Genomic DNA, 17,801 nt, shown 5'->3' on the forward strand with positions numbered 1-17,801 from the left:
GTCCCACTTTTAGTTTTAAGCAAGTCAACTGTGCGCACAATCATACAAAATAAGGACTCTATCAAATGTTTATATAAGTCTGATGCTGTTTGTTGTACTAGCGGGAATATATTTGACATTAGGTACCGGATCAGAAATGAACAGATGATTCACATGGAAAAGTTTTTAAATGAATGGTGCAATGAAAAAAAAATCACGGGCCTGACCGGATTGGTGTGAACCAAGCGATAATATGCGAATAGGCACATAATTTTTGAAAAAATTGAAATGTAAATATCCTGACAGTAATATCAGTTTTACAGCCAGTAAAGGATGGTTTGGAAAGTTCGTGGAAAGGTATGTGACCTGAGTTAAAGGTCATGCTTGGGTGGACAAGTCTACCAGCCGACTGACAAGTACATAACCACCTATCTTCCGTTTTGTGACGTCATATTTGTCATACAAATATTTCAATGGTAGGCTTATAGAGATAAATGGTGTGACATATTTATCGTTGAGTGTTATTATTCTATGCATTTATATTATAAAAGAATATTTCCCTACACATTTTGGAACACATTAAGTACATTAGCCTTGCTATCCATGGAGACTAATGCTTCAGAATACGCGAATTTGAACACCACAAACATTTTTAGGAACCCATTAGTTGGCTAAGTAAGGGATTGGTATATTTAATTTTGATAATAAATATTTTCCTTCAGATGATGGTGTAGAAAAAAGTAAAAAAAGAAATTATTTTATTCAATTTTGATATTATTGGGACAAAATATTGATGTTAAGAAAGGATCGGCACAAAAATATTGATACCAAAATATAAATATTTCTAATATAGAGATATATTGTTGCTATCCCTATGGGAAAAAATCTTTAGGATTTCCAAAAATTGTGTAAAAATTGTTGTAAACTTAAAGGATTAAAAAAAAATTAGACTTAAAATTGTAACAATGGCTTCGCTGAATTATTCAGTAGAATTTATACAGCATCCTTCCGCAAATACCAACACAGCCATGCATACTGTTTAATGTATTATGACCTCATATAAAATTATTGACTTATACTTTTTTTTTATTTGAATGTGAATGCTAATTGTGTAATTGTGGCAATATGTGAGACACAGCTACAAATATTCACGTGTGTTTTACTGAACATAGTATAAATTAACTAGTTGAAAGATCCATGAAAATATCAGAAAACAACTGTTTAATTCAACATACAAACCTGACATAAGTCACTTTTACATATTTCTTTGACATTTCATTGTGGTACAGAATAATTAATGTAATAACTTAAAAATAAATCAAGAAATGAAGAATATAAAAAATATATTTTAAATACAAATTAATACACTGCAACACATTAAAAACTATCACAAATAATTTTTTTTTTGATACAGTTATAAACAGGAGTTCACACAATTACCCATGACTAACTGATATTTCTCAACAGAACAGACTAGATAGGAGACTAGGAGGGGAGAAAGCAGAATGGACATAACACGTTAGGGAAATGAGTAAAAGCAAAAGCAACCGAGCATGTTTAGGGTCAAAATATGTTCACATTTTCTGTTACACACATTGTAAATTACAAGTTAAGATTATGGATATGAACAAAAATACTAATAGTCTACCCACATCAAACAAGGTAGCCAATATCAGCCTAAAAATATATTAGAAATAATATATTAGAGAGCTGGAAAAAAAATGCAGCTAAAGACAGCTAACAAAGTCATAAAACAAGAAGCAGTGTTTTCATTTTGAAAAGGCTAATGTGCCTTTGTAGTGGTAATAAAACCCTCCTTTGAAGCCATGTGGTTACACATCTCGCTACTGTTGCGAGAAGTGCCAGGTCAAAAATGCTAGAGGGATTTGTAAAATAAAGTGCTGCTGAAACTTTCTCGTATCTAAGAATAATCAAACATATAAAAAAGATCTGTAATCATTAAAATTAACCAAAAATTTACAATTATAACATAAGGGAACAAAAATTAGTGAGTGGTAAATGATAATACATTACAACATACTGTTCATTTCAACTAACTTTATTTAAAAGCACAATCCCCCAAAAGGCTTGAAGTATTTGTGCTAATTGCATTAAAATTTTACACAGTGATTAATTACCGTTCTAAGGTGCCTAATGTTACAACTACAAAATGCCTTAGAATAAAAAGAAATCCTCAGGCTACCATCAACCAATCAATGGTTGTTCAGCACCATACAAGGCATGTCAAGTCAATAACTTTGTTGTTATTTGATACAATGAGAAACTTAAATCTAGGCTGTGCCTAGTACATATGATCATAAACTAAAATTTTGACAAACACTAACCAATTCTACAATATTTTGAACATAAGCTAAAATCTAAACTATCAGGAAAAACACAATGGAAAAACAAGCCACGAATTAAAAAAAAAAGCAAAATTATGCAAATTTTCTTGAAAATATATGTCAGCATAAACTTACTACAAGAGGCGATAAACATTAATACTAACAATATTTTTAAACATGACCTGTACATATAAACACATGTGCATGAAAAGCAAATCTTTTATGCACATAACTTGAGAAGAATAATAACCATCTCTCTTTAGTTATACAAACACACACTCACCTACAACAGTGTTCTGAACATCGAGAACAGTGCTCGACATTAACATAACAATAGGTAATACTACTGTACAAAGGTGAGGTTTTCAATTATTTATGTTAAAAACATTCTACAATACATTAATGATCAAAAATAGTCTTAATCAAATATTTTTTACAATACATAATTTTCTTGCCTTCTAAAATACATTTCTCTTATCATCACCATTAAAATACATCATTTTGCTGAAGATGCAACAGTTTTCAGTTCATTTAAATTTACATATTCCTAAGATCAATGTTATAACACACAAAAGGTTCAAAATCAAATCATAATTCATAAAAAAAAAAATTGAACAGAATCTCAAGAGAATAAACTTAAGGTTATAATTCAAAACAAAAATACTGTGGACATTTTCTTTTTATTATTTGAGTTCTACTATGCATACAGCAGACAATAATGTTACGAGCTATAAATTTTGCTAGCCTTGCAGCATTCCGAGGAGTCGCGGCTTGCTCCTGCGCTCTAACAAACTACTGCCTCAGATATCGGGTTCTCTGTGATGTTAATGGTTGAGTTGGACCACTGAGGGGACGGGGTACGCTTACTGACTGTGTCTAGGGCTTCCAGAGAAGTCTGACGATAGATGGCTATTTTGTTGTCAGACAGGGGAGCGACTGAAACAGAGCAACCACAACACACATTCTCTATGAGAGCATCTACGGACTAAACCAGCATCTACCGTCTCAGAGCATGTCAAACTAGGTGCCTGTCTCTCAGGAAAGGTAAAGGGCAAGGGAAGGAAGGGCACATCCCCTTAATGATGTCACCCAAGCATCCAAAATTAGTGCCCCACAACCTTTAATTTTATGCAACTGGCAACTGATATGTATAGGGTGTGCCATGTAAGTAACTTGTCTTAAACTTGACAGTTATAAGTAAACCCAATGGTTAAGCTCACACGAAGGAAGTTTCCTTGGAGGTAGGTAAGGATGGTTCTGTGGAAGAATTGGCAGAGCACTGGCCGTTTTCATGAAACATTTTTGTAATTGGTCGTGTTTGAATTTCTGTGGAAGGTTTCGTAGAAGGTGGTTAATTTGATCCAATAAGAATGAAGTAGTAGTGCACCCCTGGTGTTAAAAACGGTAATTTATTTTAGAGGGATTACAATTTTTTTGATTTTTGATTTGAAACATGGTGAACATGTGGTCTCCTGAAGCAGTTACAGTATTATGTGACAATTGTGAGAAACAATGCAAAAATAATATTAACTATCATAACAAAACCATTCGCCAACAACAGTCACAATTTTATGTACTTCTAGCAGATCCTGTATGAAACCTTCCATCGTGTGATACAGACGTAATTGTACTTCTGTCACTATTTTCATGTCAACAACTTTTGCAAACTTCTTAATGTGGATGCCAGTGTTTGTAAACAAGCATCATGTGATGCTCTGCACATAACTGGTTGCCATTGGTTATACTTTTGGTCAAATTTGAGATGACATGAAAAAAAGATAAATGCATGAACTGTGGACTCCTTATTTAAAGGGTTTGCCTAACTAAACCCAGGGTATGCTCTACGATTATATTTTACAATTTAGATTATATTTTACAATTTAAACACTTCTGTGCATAATTGAATAATTCCATAATATGGTGTGTTCGGAAATTACTGAGCATTACAGTTTAAAGGGTGGCAGGTATTGCCAAAACAAACTAATTTTAAGTTAAGGGACATGCAACACTGCAAAGTTACAGATGCAAACCGTATGGTGGCATCAGACACCACTTCACTGGCTGAGAAGACGCCAATGGCAGCGCATTACTTCAGGCGACCACCAGGGTACAGATGTTTAGAGCTAGCCATATGCAGTTTCAGGCAGTTGCTGGTTAGGTCATAGAAGGGCTTCCTATTTGGTACACGCCAGTTGGGAATGCGTCCTCGATAAATGAGCGCTGCTCTTTCTGCAATTCCTCTCACCTCTCTTTTCAACATGTGCCTAGCGGACATCTCTGTAAATTTAAAGTCTGCCATTCTGTTATTGTTTGTAAATACTGTGATCACAGTACCACACTCACTAAACTGTCAACCTGCGCTAATCACCAAAATACATATATATAGACTAAATATCCACTGTGCTGCACACCAGACTACTGAATGCTAGTGCATGTAGCTAAACTTCAAAACCTGCGCCATCACATTGCTGTGATGACATGTCTTCTCAGCTAGTATAAAGTCGCCAAACAAGCGCAAAATTGAAATTTGCGTACTACTATTTACATTTATAACTCTGCAGGATTGTATTTCAGAACATATTGTTGCTTAATAAACAACATCGCCTAAGTTACTTTTTTTAAAATTCAATTTTTTGTTTCTCCATGGAAACATAAGCATTTTGCATCTTCTCACAAAGCGAATTTGCCGAAAATCCAACAGAATGCGTTGCTATGGTCTGTCTATTTTCTAATGCTAGCAACCATTCAGTTCCAGCATGGTGCATGAAGTTAATAAGCTCTCCTGAAAAATATGCTTTTTGTCACATAGGCGGTGTTTCTTAAGCGACTATATGTTTCTCAACAAAGATAGTTTGGTTTGGCATTTCCTACCCCTCATTAAAATTATGTCCATCATTTGTTGAATAATCTGTATACTGATTAAAAAATAAATAATTAGTGGGCATTATGAAGATAAAATATCTTCATGCAAATCAGTATAAAAAATTTATGACAGTTCAGTTTTGTTTTGAAAACAATATTTCCTTATTAAAATTTTGCATATGCCACATGAAAAAAAAAAAAAACATGTTGGTGTTTCTAACTTGGTGTCTTGTCGCTAGACAGACAGATAATCTTTGAAGCCAAGTGGTGGTCGCTCAGAAACCTTAAACAAGTTAGAAAAAAATATTGGTAGGTAATGGCCCACAAGTCACTAATTTGACATGCTCAGTCTAATTTTACTGTCAATCAGACACAACTACATAGAACAATACGATACAATCATTACTACAAAACAACTCTACCAAAAAGCATACAAAGTCCCTCTAAAGTACTCTACAGAACCTAGTTACTTTTAAATTAAATAAAAAAAATTTTTCATAATTTTAACAGTAATGCTCTAATTTTTTATTTGTTAATGCTAACACTGCACTTAATTTCAATGCATTAGTTTTCCTTAAAAGTAAAGAGATAAAAAAATATGTAAAACAGATTAAAATGTATTTCATTTACTAGTGCAGCGATGAGCAACTGGTGGCCCGCCGGTCATATCCGGCCCGCAACATCATTTAATATGACCTACTCCAAGTATCTTTCAAAAAGACATATTATTAGGTCCTACAATTGTGTAATATCCATCTTTATTTGCATATGTAGAACAAAGTTATGAACCATAATCCATATACTGATATACTGTTTCATGGTACTACTTCTCGGATGTAAAGGTTTATTTTTAATTTTTTAAATGCTATTTTTAAAATAACTGTTTTTCATTTCTTAATAACATGCCACATATTGTATATATTAGTCATTTCACAAATAACAGGACATTAGAAATATGTTTTGAGTTATTTAAGGGGGCTTAGACCCAGCCAACTTAGATTTTCCCATATTTTTGCTATAATTCTAATTTTTAACTATTTTCCCCCATTTTTTGGCATGTCAAGGCATACATAAATCATATCTCCCAACCTTGTTGCAAGGAAACAACTTATTATTATTATGATTATTATTATTATTATTATTATTATTTCATGCGGGCAACTACAACTGTCACGTTAATCACACCAGTTCACAAGTGTTGACTGCAAAATCTAGCCAAAGCTAAGTCCAATGCCTTGTCAAGCCAAAAAAATTTAGCTCAGAAGCTTTATTGAAAACTGTATAAAAATATTTTAAATTGCAAGATGGTTAGGTCTAATCCCCCTTTATATTAATTCATATTGTCTGGTCCTCCGATTAGATTCAGAAATAATCCTGGCCCACGAAAAGAGTGAAGTTGGCAATCACTGTACTAAATAATACACTAACTCATGAAACAATATGCACCCATTATTATTGTAGAAATAGGAGACAGAGGCATAGTTGCCCTATCACACTACCTAATGTAGTTAGAGTGAAATGACAAATCTATCCTGTACTCAAAAATTCATAATTTAAGAAGTCATTACCACATTTAATTATTAACATGTGGCACAAACAAACTGTCAGCACTCTTTAATACTACATTGTTTGATTCGGCACATTTTGTAATTCTGCACTGATCGAGCCGCTCACATTCAGATTTTTTTGGGTGGTTTCAGGTGTTTGTTGACCACTGGAGCCATGTCACACACCTGTGCTGCCCACCTTTTTAGTTAGCTCATTGTTTATTGTGACTGTTAGTTTTCAGCGATTGCTTTTTTACAGTCTCTTGCATACCACGTTTGCACAATACCAAAACTGTCTACTTACAGTGTACATCCTTAGAGAAGCCTATTACAACTGGTTTTTCAATACTACAGCACTGTTTAGTTTTTTTTTTGCTAATATTAAAACTATACTGATTAGTGATGTATCAATGTAATCATTTTAATATTTGTATCAGTAAATACCACCAAATTTTTGGATTTTCTATGTACTCGTTAATAACCGATACTTAACTAAATGATACACATTAAAAATGTGTAAATTTCAGAAGGTGATATTCCACTAATCTCTGATACCTTACTGATGGCTGATGGGTTATTAACTACTAATCAGGCAGTTCATACCTAAATGGCCTATACCCCACTAATCAGCCGGTATCTTACTAAAGGGTGATCACCCACTAATCAGTTCGTAACAAAACAGGAGATTCCCAACTAATTGGGCTGGTTTCATTAACCATACCTTACACATTTTAACATTTATGAAGATAAATAAGGACAAATATTTTAGGAGAGAAACAGTATATTTTTAATAATGAATTCAAAACTTAAGTAGTGTTTACCAATTCATCAAAGTCAGGTTGTGGATTGGACTGTGCAAAAAGTTTATTAGGTAAAATACCTTTTTTTTTATACTATTAACGGAAAATACTGAATCTTTGTATTAATGATTAGATCTGTTAAAGAAATGTATCCGTAATCTGCAATTGGATCAGTATAGGTTTTTCAGTATTATTGTCTATCATTATATTTATTTTCGATAATCCTGACGGCTCTGTAGTCCTGAACATGCTTGATAAGAGAGATTTGATCATAAGCTGAAAATGAGTAACACACACACACACACACACACACACTCACTCTCTCTCTCTCTCTCTCTCTCTCTCTCTCTCTATATATATATATATATATATATATATATATATATATATATAAAAGACTTATTAATTACAAAATACAAATATTTTTTTCCCCCATATTTACTCACTTTTGATTTGAAACCAATAATTAACTGCAAAAACATTACCATTCTCATTATAAATGTCACTAGGGCTTGTAATGAGCACTGCGACAAATTTTCTCACAGAAAAGCAATGAATGAGCCATCTAATGAACATGTATGAATTATGAAAGAGGTACTGTAACATCGAAATGAAGAAACAATTAGCCTGTCTCATCAAGAATTACATTTTTTTTTATTAAAATTTACTCCTAGTATAAGGAAAATCATGTTTTAATGAAGTTTTCACATTTTACAGAACTTATAAAGTATAGTCTATTCTTATCCCATAGTTCTTCTAAATAATTTATAATTTTTATTTTTTCCCCCTTAGTGAGAGACTCTAAATAAATAGTAAGCTGAAATCATTTCTGGCATAAGCCTGTCAGATTTTAAAATTCATTACTGTAAAAACACTGTGATAGCATTGGTATCAACTCCATCAAACACAGCAACATAGGTTTATAGGAATACAATTAATGTATGTAAATAATTTTAGTTATTCCATCGTGAACTGAGTGCCAGTGTGAGGTCTTTATTTTTGAAGTTGTAACTGCAACTCTGTATCAACATGGCTTAAGGCATGGGGTGTCAAGCTGGCAGCCTGCAAAGGGTTGTTTTATGGCTTCGTCCCACTCCTATCTACATAACACACTTTTCTTTTGCATTTGTACCAAAATAAATCAAACAGCATTTCACCATGTATGGAAGAATGCCCAAGAATAAACAAAATTATATTTTAGAATACTTCATTTTAATGTGTGTTGTTTACTTAATTTTTTGGTTATGTGAATAAAATTAGATATTCATAACAATACAAGTTTTTTTATTTAGCCTTTAATATTCTTAATTTGATTATATTTTTCAGTTTAAATGACTGAGTACAAGCCTCAAATAATAATTGAATTGTTTAAAAGTGCACTGTAGGTTTTTGGGTTTTAAAACCAATATCAAGCCTGCTGCCTGCAGATTATGCTGGCTGTGTATAAGACATACCAACATGATAAAGGAACTGTGGCCCACATGAGTTTTGCACACCTGGCATAAAATGGTGGGGCCTTCAAAACTATAACAAACTTTGGACAACTTGGTAACAGCTAACAGCTCAGAGCTCATAAAACAAAGCATGCCGGGTGTTGGGTTTGAACCCAAGACACTAATCATATCAGCAATCACAGTCCCTAAAAACCACAGTTACAGAATTGAGTGGCGTCTGATACGTGCTTGTAGAGTCCGCTTTGGCACACATACAGTGCACAGAGCTTCAGAAAAACTAAACACAAAACACAATTTAAAAACAGCTCAAGATATCAGAGTGGGATCTGTTTACGAAAAGCATTTAAGAATACGCTGAGGGCAGACGAGGAGTACTGTTTCTGGATTTTGTTCTTGAAATGTATTTTTTATAAGAGTTAAAATGGCTAAAATAGTTGGGCAAGAAACATTCTGTACAGAATCTTGAAAGTACTCAGGATCTTGCATTACATCTTAATATTAGTTTTTCTGCTATGTAATATTATGTATACCACTCAAAACTCATAGTGTCTAATGCACAATGATAAGACACATGCTGGTTCAGAGCTTTGCTCTTAAAGGTGATACTGTGTTAGAAGCACCAGCAAGCATCACACTTACCCTCCCACTTCACCAACACAAATAGACCCATGATTAGGCGGGCCCCTCAACATTAGTATTATTGTGATTAATTACACAATTACAAAGTTTACACAAAAAAAAGAGCCTACAAATATTTTAAAGTTATTTTCATAATGACTACTTAGAATACCAACATGAATAAGCAAAATAATGCAGAAAGTGAAAATATTAATATTACGCAAAGAAGATAAATCTGGAAGGAATATACATGAGTACAACGTGCAAAAGACCACAACTAATACCCAATAGAATGTGTTTATTTTATTTTGTATCTACTGAGATTAGAAAGAGAGCCACAGTTAGTGATGTCAAGTTTAATGTTAATATATATATATATATATATATATATATATATATATATATATATATATATATATATATATATATTAAAGACAGGAAACCTACTGAACAACACATAAATACATACACCATCACAATGACAAATTAAAATGTAATTAACAATAAAATTAATTTGTTTGTTTGGTAAGTAGATGCATACAAAGTTTAAAACCTGCATACATAAAGTTACCATTGTGGAGAAACCCCACACGTAATTCAATTAGCCTCTACACAAATATCCTCAATTCATAAATTTAAGTTCTTAATATGGAAAATTACGCTTTATGACAATGCTCTGTCAAATCGCAAGCAAGTTTCAACGTATAAACATCAGCAAATAATGCAAATACAGCAGTTTTGATATTGCACGCATGGTTACCAAACACCTTATAAAGGTTTGGCTTACATACTTGCACATGAAACTGATTATGATCATCGTTCAGAGTATGCCACTGTCACACTGTATTACCACTGGCTTAAAAGCAGATGACATAGTTAACAGTAATTTTGAATAGAAATGATAACATTAAATTTTAATCATAAATGTCACAATTACTTCTCACCTCCAAAGTTTTTTTTATTATCTAAATGATGTGCCATCCACATGCTGTTGGAAAACAAATCTTCCACAAAAATAATTAAAGATAAAAATGAAAATCAACCATTAAAAAAAACTTTAATTTACAGTAACCCTTTGAGTTAAATAAAAATAGCATACGTAGTGTGCATGTTTACTTCTGTAGCTGCAAGCAGCTGTCCCTTGTATTTCGCATAGTCACACACTATGTGTGTACTGGGAAAATGTACAAACTGAAGAAATAGGTTACACTAAAACTTAACGAAATTGAGACTGTTTAGCTCAATCTCCCATGGCAATACATATGGTTATTCTTAATTGAACTTTATCCTCCCTGTGGGATAGGAGCACATTAAAATCATTACGATGCTTTAAAAATTTATACTTTCACAATGCAATCATCCCTACTTGTTAAAACATAAAATTTCACAAATACAGAATGTCACATTTTCTAGTAAACAGCAGAACCCCATCTAGCTGGGTTATCACATTAGAACAAATTGAGACCCAGGTTTCCTTTATTTTTTTATTATTTAATACTGAGAAAATGCCAACCTTTTAAATAATACGTATCTATTTTATAGAAAATCAAATATTTTTGCACAATCTTGAATTTTGCTCTTTCAAGTAGGTCAAATGAGCAACTTCTACGGAATTTACTTATTCAAAACTCCAAATGCTTAAAATTTTGTGGTGTATCAATTTGAGACCAAAAACTAAATTACATAACAGACGAGCCAAAAAACAAAATTTTTGAAAGTAAATTACAGGCTGTACATTTTAATCATTAAATAATTAAAATTTGATTATTTCATTATTCATAAAGATAACTGAAATACAGTTAAGCTATATTCTTTAAGACTTAACTTGCATTTTAACACTTGCACAAAATATACCAGGAGGAGGGTGCAGTAAGCTATTAACATAGTATAAATACAGAAAGAAAGAAAAATGTAATTTTGTATTACTACAAACAGAAATGTTCAAAGAGCATCTCTACACCATATTGAAGTTTTAGCCTACTGTCAGGACGCAATGAGCTACGTTATGTATGCATGTTTCACCCAAAACCATCACCAGAGGCCACAAAAAGCAGTGCAGGAAGCTGTATCATGCCACAAAACCAACACCAAAATAACAACCGAGCATAAAGCTAAACACTTACATTTAGCAACTCAATCTTGCCGGGTAAGGGTCACACACAGTTCAGTTCTGTTTTCTAATAAAAATTACCTTCAGCTGATGCAGGTGCCAATTGCTTGCGGTTAACTTTCCGGTTAACTTTCACAGCTTAAAAGAAAAACAAAAGCAGAAAGGAAAAAATAATGTCTGTCATCTGCATGGATAAAACATAAAACAAACAAGAACAGAAAAAAGAAGAGCTCTGAAAGCTAATTAAACTGGAATTATACCCTCCATTATTCTTTCAACAATTTTTTTTTAAAGGAAAATTCATATGCCTTACAGAAAAAATAATTAAGGCATAAATAAATATTTACTAACAATAAATTTTATGTAACCTCAGTTCCTTAAAAGAAAATAATACTGTTTGAGGAAGAGATATCACTAACTGAAAATCAGCACAGTATTTTGTTATATTATACACAATTCAATTAACACTAAACAAAATGTACCTATATATACAAAAAAAACTTGCACAGCATTTAATCGTGTAGTTCAGTTAAAATCGACATCCAGTAAAATTTACCGTAAAACAAAACAATAATTTGTATTCTGAATAATTCATTTGTATACTGAATGACAGCAAATACAAATAATTTTACACATAACATTATCAAAAGTTTATTTACAGTCTCACTGCCCACCAAGTTTCTTTACCAATTGCTGTGCGTAAAAAAAAAACATGGTTTTCCAGAAAGCTTACTTATCGTACATTTAATATTGTCGAAAACATTTCTTCAAGATGTAACCTTGTAACATTGACAACTAATTTTGGAAAAAGGTTCTGCCTTGAATAAAGTATGACATTCTAAATCTAAATTACAGATCTTTCAACGTTGAGAATGCAAGAATAAAAATCTTTTCAGGATTAACCCAATAACCCTCAATGTGCAGTCTACCAAACATAGAACAGCAAATTGCTATCTCGTAGTTTCCGGCGTATAAAAAGTAAGTCAATGTCAGTTTCAGGTAATGAAATTAGAAAATAAATCTGCATCTTCATATACGACGTGAGGTCACTGGAAAATGTTGACTAGAAGTTTTAAAAACTTTTTTTAAATTCTGCAACACATGAAAGCTATCTAGGAATTTTAAACCTACATTGGACTCCATTAACATTAGCATGAACACCGTTAGGAGTAAGTGAGTGTGTTAGTGAGTAGGTGTGTATGTGTGAGTGTATGTGAGTGAGGATGTGCGTGTGTGAAAGAGAGAGAAGTGTGATTGTGTATGTGTGAGAACATGAGTGAGTGTGAATATGTATGTGTGTGTTCGAGCAAGTGTGTGTGTGTGGACTTCATGCAAAAGTGACATACGTACTGTCACACTATACAACTTGACATATAAGACGTAAGACAGCTTTTAAGGATCTTCAGACTTGCATTAAATTTTTGTTTTATACACCAAACAATATGGTAATACTCCAATAGTGAACTAGGGAGCTAGAGACAACCAAAATGGTCAATAATATCATGGGACTACACACTCCAAAAGAACAAGCTAACAACTACAATTCTATTGTTCTACACATTTGGCCAACAAATTTGCTGGTGTGCAGATTGTGGTTTTGTATCATCAATGGGTTCTTCTGTATGTTACCGTTTTGTCCAAGGTTAATGTCTGTTTTTTCTGTTCCTGTCTTGTCTCTTTCAGCCCACTGTGTTTGTCTGTGCTGAGATATTTTTTTCTAATTCCTTCCATGAATTCTCTGTGTTGCCTATGCATTCACCATTTAACATTGGCTGATTTTGGTTTTTTTTTTTTTTTGGAATATTTGTGTATTTAGCTTTCTTGTCCATTTTTGTGGTTTCTCTATGACATACAGTGAAAACCAGCAATGCCATATGTCCATAAAAATGTTTCAAATCAATCTACCTCATTGCAAGAATCTTTCAAATAATGTATACTTGCTGGTTACATACAGTGAAGCCAACCAGATGAAAATGAACATGAAGCAAAGCATATTTTTTTTTCTCTTTTGGCAGCTACGCTTCTGCCAGTAATTTCAATTCAGCAAACATTATTGCTTCATATACTGAAGCAATAATGATCTTAGATTACTCACACACCAGGTAAAAAAATACGTTGATAGTTAGGTAACCATTTATAACACATATCAGTGTGGCCAAATGGTGGAGAGATACTGAAAAGCAAGAATAAATCCAGAGCTCATAAGAATCAAGTTGTGATTTAAATGAATTATGACACTTATCCCTGTCATATGCTTTGAAACTTTCCAAGTCAATACAAAAAAAAACCTTCAAAATCCTGAAGTTGCTGTGTGAACCCAAATGTGAAATTGTAAAGAAAATATGTTCCAAAACACATCATAACAGTGGTAACTTTCACCTTAGTCTCAAAACTATTCTCCAATGTTAGTTGCCAATACTACAGAATGTACATTCTAAATTAATGGTAGGTACTGTGATCAAACAAAGATATTCCAAATTTTTTTATCATGTGCTTTCTACATACTAAGTGCATAGCCATCGTAATAAAATTCTCCCGTAAAAAACGTTTTATGAAAAAAATTATTTAACAAACTGTGACAAAATATTTTCATACTTCATAACATAAATACTTTTATGGTCTAATCATTCATGGAATCACTAATATCTTAGTTCAGAGATAAAAAAACAAAAACTAATGACTAATTATTACTGACTGCAAATTTAACGTGATTCATTTTGAAGACTGAAGTGAGTAAATTAGTTCTTAATGAACAGGATGATCGAAAAGCAAACAAAGCAAAGAAAATAAAAGAGATACAAAACATTATAGTGATTCTATTCCAGCACTATATGCACTTACAACATGGTGTCATAATACCAGGCTCTATTTCAAGGATCTCAAGTGTAAAATAATGTCACATATTAAATGTTCTATATGCACCTGCTTTTTCAAACTGCACTGCACAAATATTATAAAAGTGAAATACCTACACATAAAAAATAAATAGTAAGCAACAAAGCTATCCAACTTGAAATGCCTGCTAAATTGTGCCATCAACTGCATGCAAAATTGTTTCAAATGTACGCTCAGCATGTTGGCCGCAGATTTCTACAAAAAATACTTCGCTTTATCATGCGAGGTTTTGATACAAGGAGTTCTGGGCAGGTTTCAAACAATCACACCAACGCAGCTCCACATAAATGACTGAAAACAGGGCGCCTCACAAATCTGTAGAAAATTTTTTTACTTTTCCAAGATAAAAATTACAAATTTCCTTGACAAATTTTTAAAAAATAACCTACCAACTTTTTGAAGTAAAACTTCTTAGCTGAGGAGGCTACAGTTTTCGAGCGTTTCAAAAATTCTGATCGCATCAGGGGAATAGCTAGGTACGTGGTGGAGGAACCAGGAGAAGAGGGAGGGGAATAGTTACGTACATCGTGGGGGAACCACCAGTAGAGGAGACGGCAAGGGAGAGGTAGAAATGACGCAGGATACTTGCACACTTGCATACTTTACAATGAACACTTGCATATATATATGTATATTTTTTTTTTAATGATCTGCAACGTTAGTTAAAGAGAATTGTGTTTCCTGTACCTAATAATATAATGATAAAGTAGTTTCACTTCTGTCGTGCGTGGACTACACACACACACATTTTTTTAATCTTCTGAAAAAGATATAGACAATCCAGCCTCCACCATCCCTATAACTATGTTAGTTCAAACAGAACCTTGCATATGCCATTTTACAGTGTGTATGACTATGTACCATAACAACATCTAGTCTAGAGAAAAAAATATATATGTTCAGTGTATGGGTGATGGCACACCGGAGCATGACATTTCCCCCTCAAACTACTATCACTGTGTAATTGCTATGACTTTTCTAAGTTTTAAAGTAAATTCCCTGACTTACCCTGACCAATTTTCCTTGACCTTTCCCTCACTTTCGAGAATGTAAACACCCCGAGAAAAGCACACTGTAAGTAAAAGCATTTATTGATTTTTTTTTAAAAATAAATTGTTATAACTTAAAGATGTGTAGTGCTTTGATAACAGTTTCTGGTACAAACATCTTCTGTAATATGCAAGTATTTTTCAATGAACTGCTGAATCAAAACAGGAGATTAAAATACAAATCAATCAAACAAATATGTATTGTATTAACATTTATAGTACATGTGCATTTCACAAAAAATATGCAATACATCTAATTTAGGGGAATTAAATTTCTGCTACGTTCTACTTTGTCCTTCAGTACTATTAGACTAGAATACATTTTTATTTCAAAATTTTAATTTTATCTAAAACTGGAATGATTTGGTTACATAACCATCTAATATATAGTTCACTAAGTTAGCAACAACTAAACTGCTGAATTATGTCTGTGAGGCATAATTTGCCTCCTTGGGATCAGCTATGTATCAAGGTTACATAGAACACTGGTATTCAACCAAATCAATTACTAAACCAGTTTTGTGATGTTAGCATGAATAACAAACAAAATGTTGTTCTGACAATCTAAATTAAATCATAGAAATTATAGGGTTTAAAAAAAAAAACTGGAAGGAAGCATATTTCACTATATCTGTAACTCAGAAAAAAATATTTTACAATTTTTTTGACACAGATTTTAAAATCCAAATTAAGATATTCATTTTAAAAAAATACATGCATTTTCTGAACAGAAAGAACAGAATAAAACAAACTTTTTATTTCAGGCGATGCAAAGTACCCTCAAAGCTTTCCTTTAATATGTAAAAATGAAAAAACAAAACTCCAACACACATTTTTTTTGAGAAGTAAGGGTGAGGATCACATTCAGTCTTGTATTATCGTTAATTAGTGACTTCATTAAATTTATCTTGTGTTTTAGTTTAGTACATCTTTACACATGAAATTTAATGTGAAAAAATCTTCTCTTTAATACTGTATGCTAATACTGAACTTATACCCTCATATAACAATTAACAATTACATAAGTCCTACGTCAACTCCGTGTAATTAACAGTAACTGAAAAAATTTGTGCCTATAATTTGTGGGATTTCAAAATAAACAAGGCTGAGATTCATAAAATCATTAAACAGATCTTGAACTCCTTCAGCAATTTGTTTGTAAATCAACATAAATATGCAACAACAGACAATGAGATAAAATTTTAAGGCAGGAGGGGCACAGACGAATAAGCAGAGAAGCCAGGGGTCAGCTAAAAAACAGGAAACTGCCAAGAATGAACTAGTAAAAATTATGTAGAAACAAGAGCTTATGGTTTTATTTTCAAATCAACTTTATTTTTAAAACAGAAAATTTGTTGTGGTATTTATTTATATTAATTTATTTTATTCACAAAAATAAGATTATTAATCAATAAATATGACACTAAAATGTTTCTGAATACTTATTCCACCAAAATAGTGTAATATTTACTGTAATGCACCATGCATTTTTACAATAAAATAATTTGTAATTGGCATATTGAGGACAGAATTACTGAGAATAAAAAAACAACAAGCATTTCTGTGTTTGAAAAATGTACCAGCATCTGGGATGTAAATAAGAGTTAATAAGGGATGCAAAATTCAAACAACGTAAAATAAATTTTTTCCCCATTAATTTTGTTGATTCAATACATTGAAAAACACTAAATTATTTTGCTTTCAATTCAAGTTGGTTTAGATACTAATTGATTTTATGATTTTAAATGCATTTTGGTGCATTATTTTGTATTAACTTGCATTCCAGTGTCAAAAATGGTGTCCTAAATTGTATTCCATGGTTATTTTAATTTTATTGCCAGCCACCATAAAATCTTGTCCCTAAAATTCAGTACCTATATGTATAACCTCCATCATGTTAAATTTTGATAACTACAGCATCAGCTTTTCGCAGATAATTATAGTCACGTTATCCAGGGAAGCCGCAAGACATTTACTAAATTTTTATGTCACCCTAGGGTGTTATTAAGCTAACTTACATTATAATTCTCATCTCTAGGTAAAATAAATGTCACATTGAAGAAAAATTTCAGTTATTGCAGCCACCTGTTTCAAATGGATATATGGTAAAAAGAGATTCAAAAAAGTGTGCTGAAACACACT

General features: G+C 32.3%; 1 protein-coding gene across 4 annotated transcripts in view; it reads right to left on the minus strand.

Moving 5' to 3' along the window:
- Positions 1-1,305: 1,305 nt before the first annotated feature.
- The window catches only part of LOC134546237 (protein NDRG3), a 161,400-nt gene continuing 144,904 nt past the window's right edge, over positions 1,306-17,801 (minus strand). For 2 of the 4 annotated variants that reach the window (XM_063388917.1, XM_063388919.1), the window contains 2 exons: positions 11,797-11,853; positions 1,306-3,260 (listed from right to left, as the gene is read on the minus strand). In XM_063388917.1, the coding sequence (XP_063244987.1) occupies positions 3,109-3,260; positions 11,797-11,853 (209 nt within the window). In that variant the 3' untranslated portion in view covers positions 1,306-3,108. The other 2 variants (XR_010079115.1, XM_063388918.1) reach the window with 2 other exon arrangements.

This window comes from Bacillus rossius, chromosome 1 (genome assembly GCF_032445375.1).
Source record: "Bacillus rossius redtenbacheri isolate Brsri chromosome 1, Brsri_v3, whole genome shotgun sequence".
Classification (NCBI taxonomy): Eukaryota; Metazoa; Arthropoda; class Insecta; order Phasmatodea; family Bacillidae; genus Bacillus; species Bacillus rossius.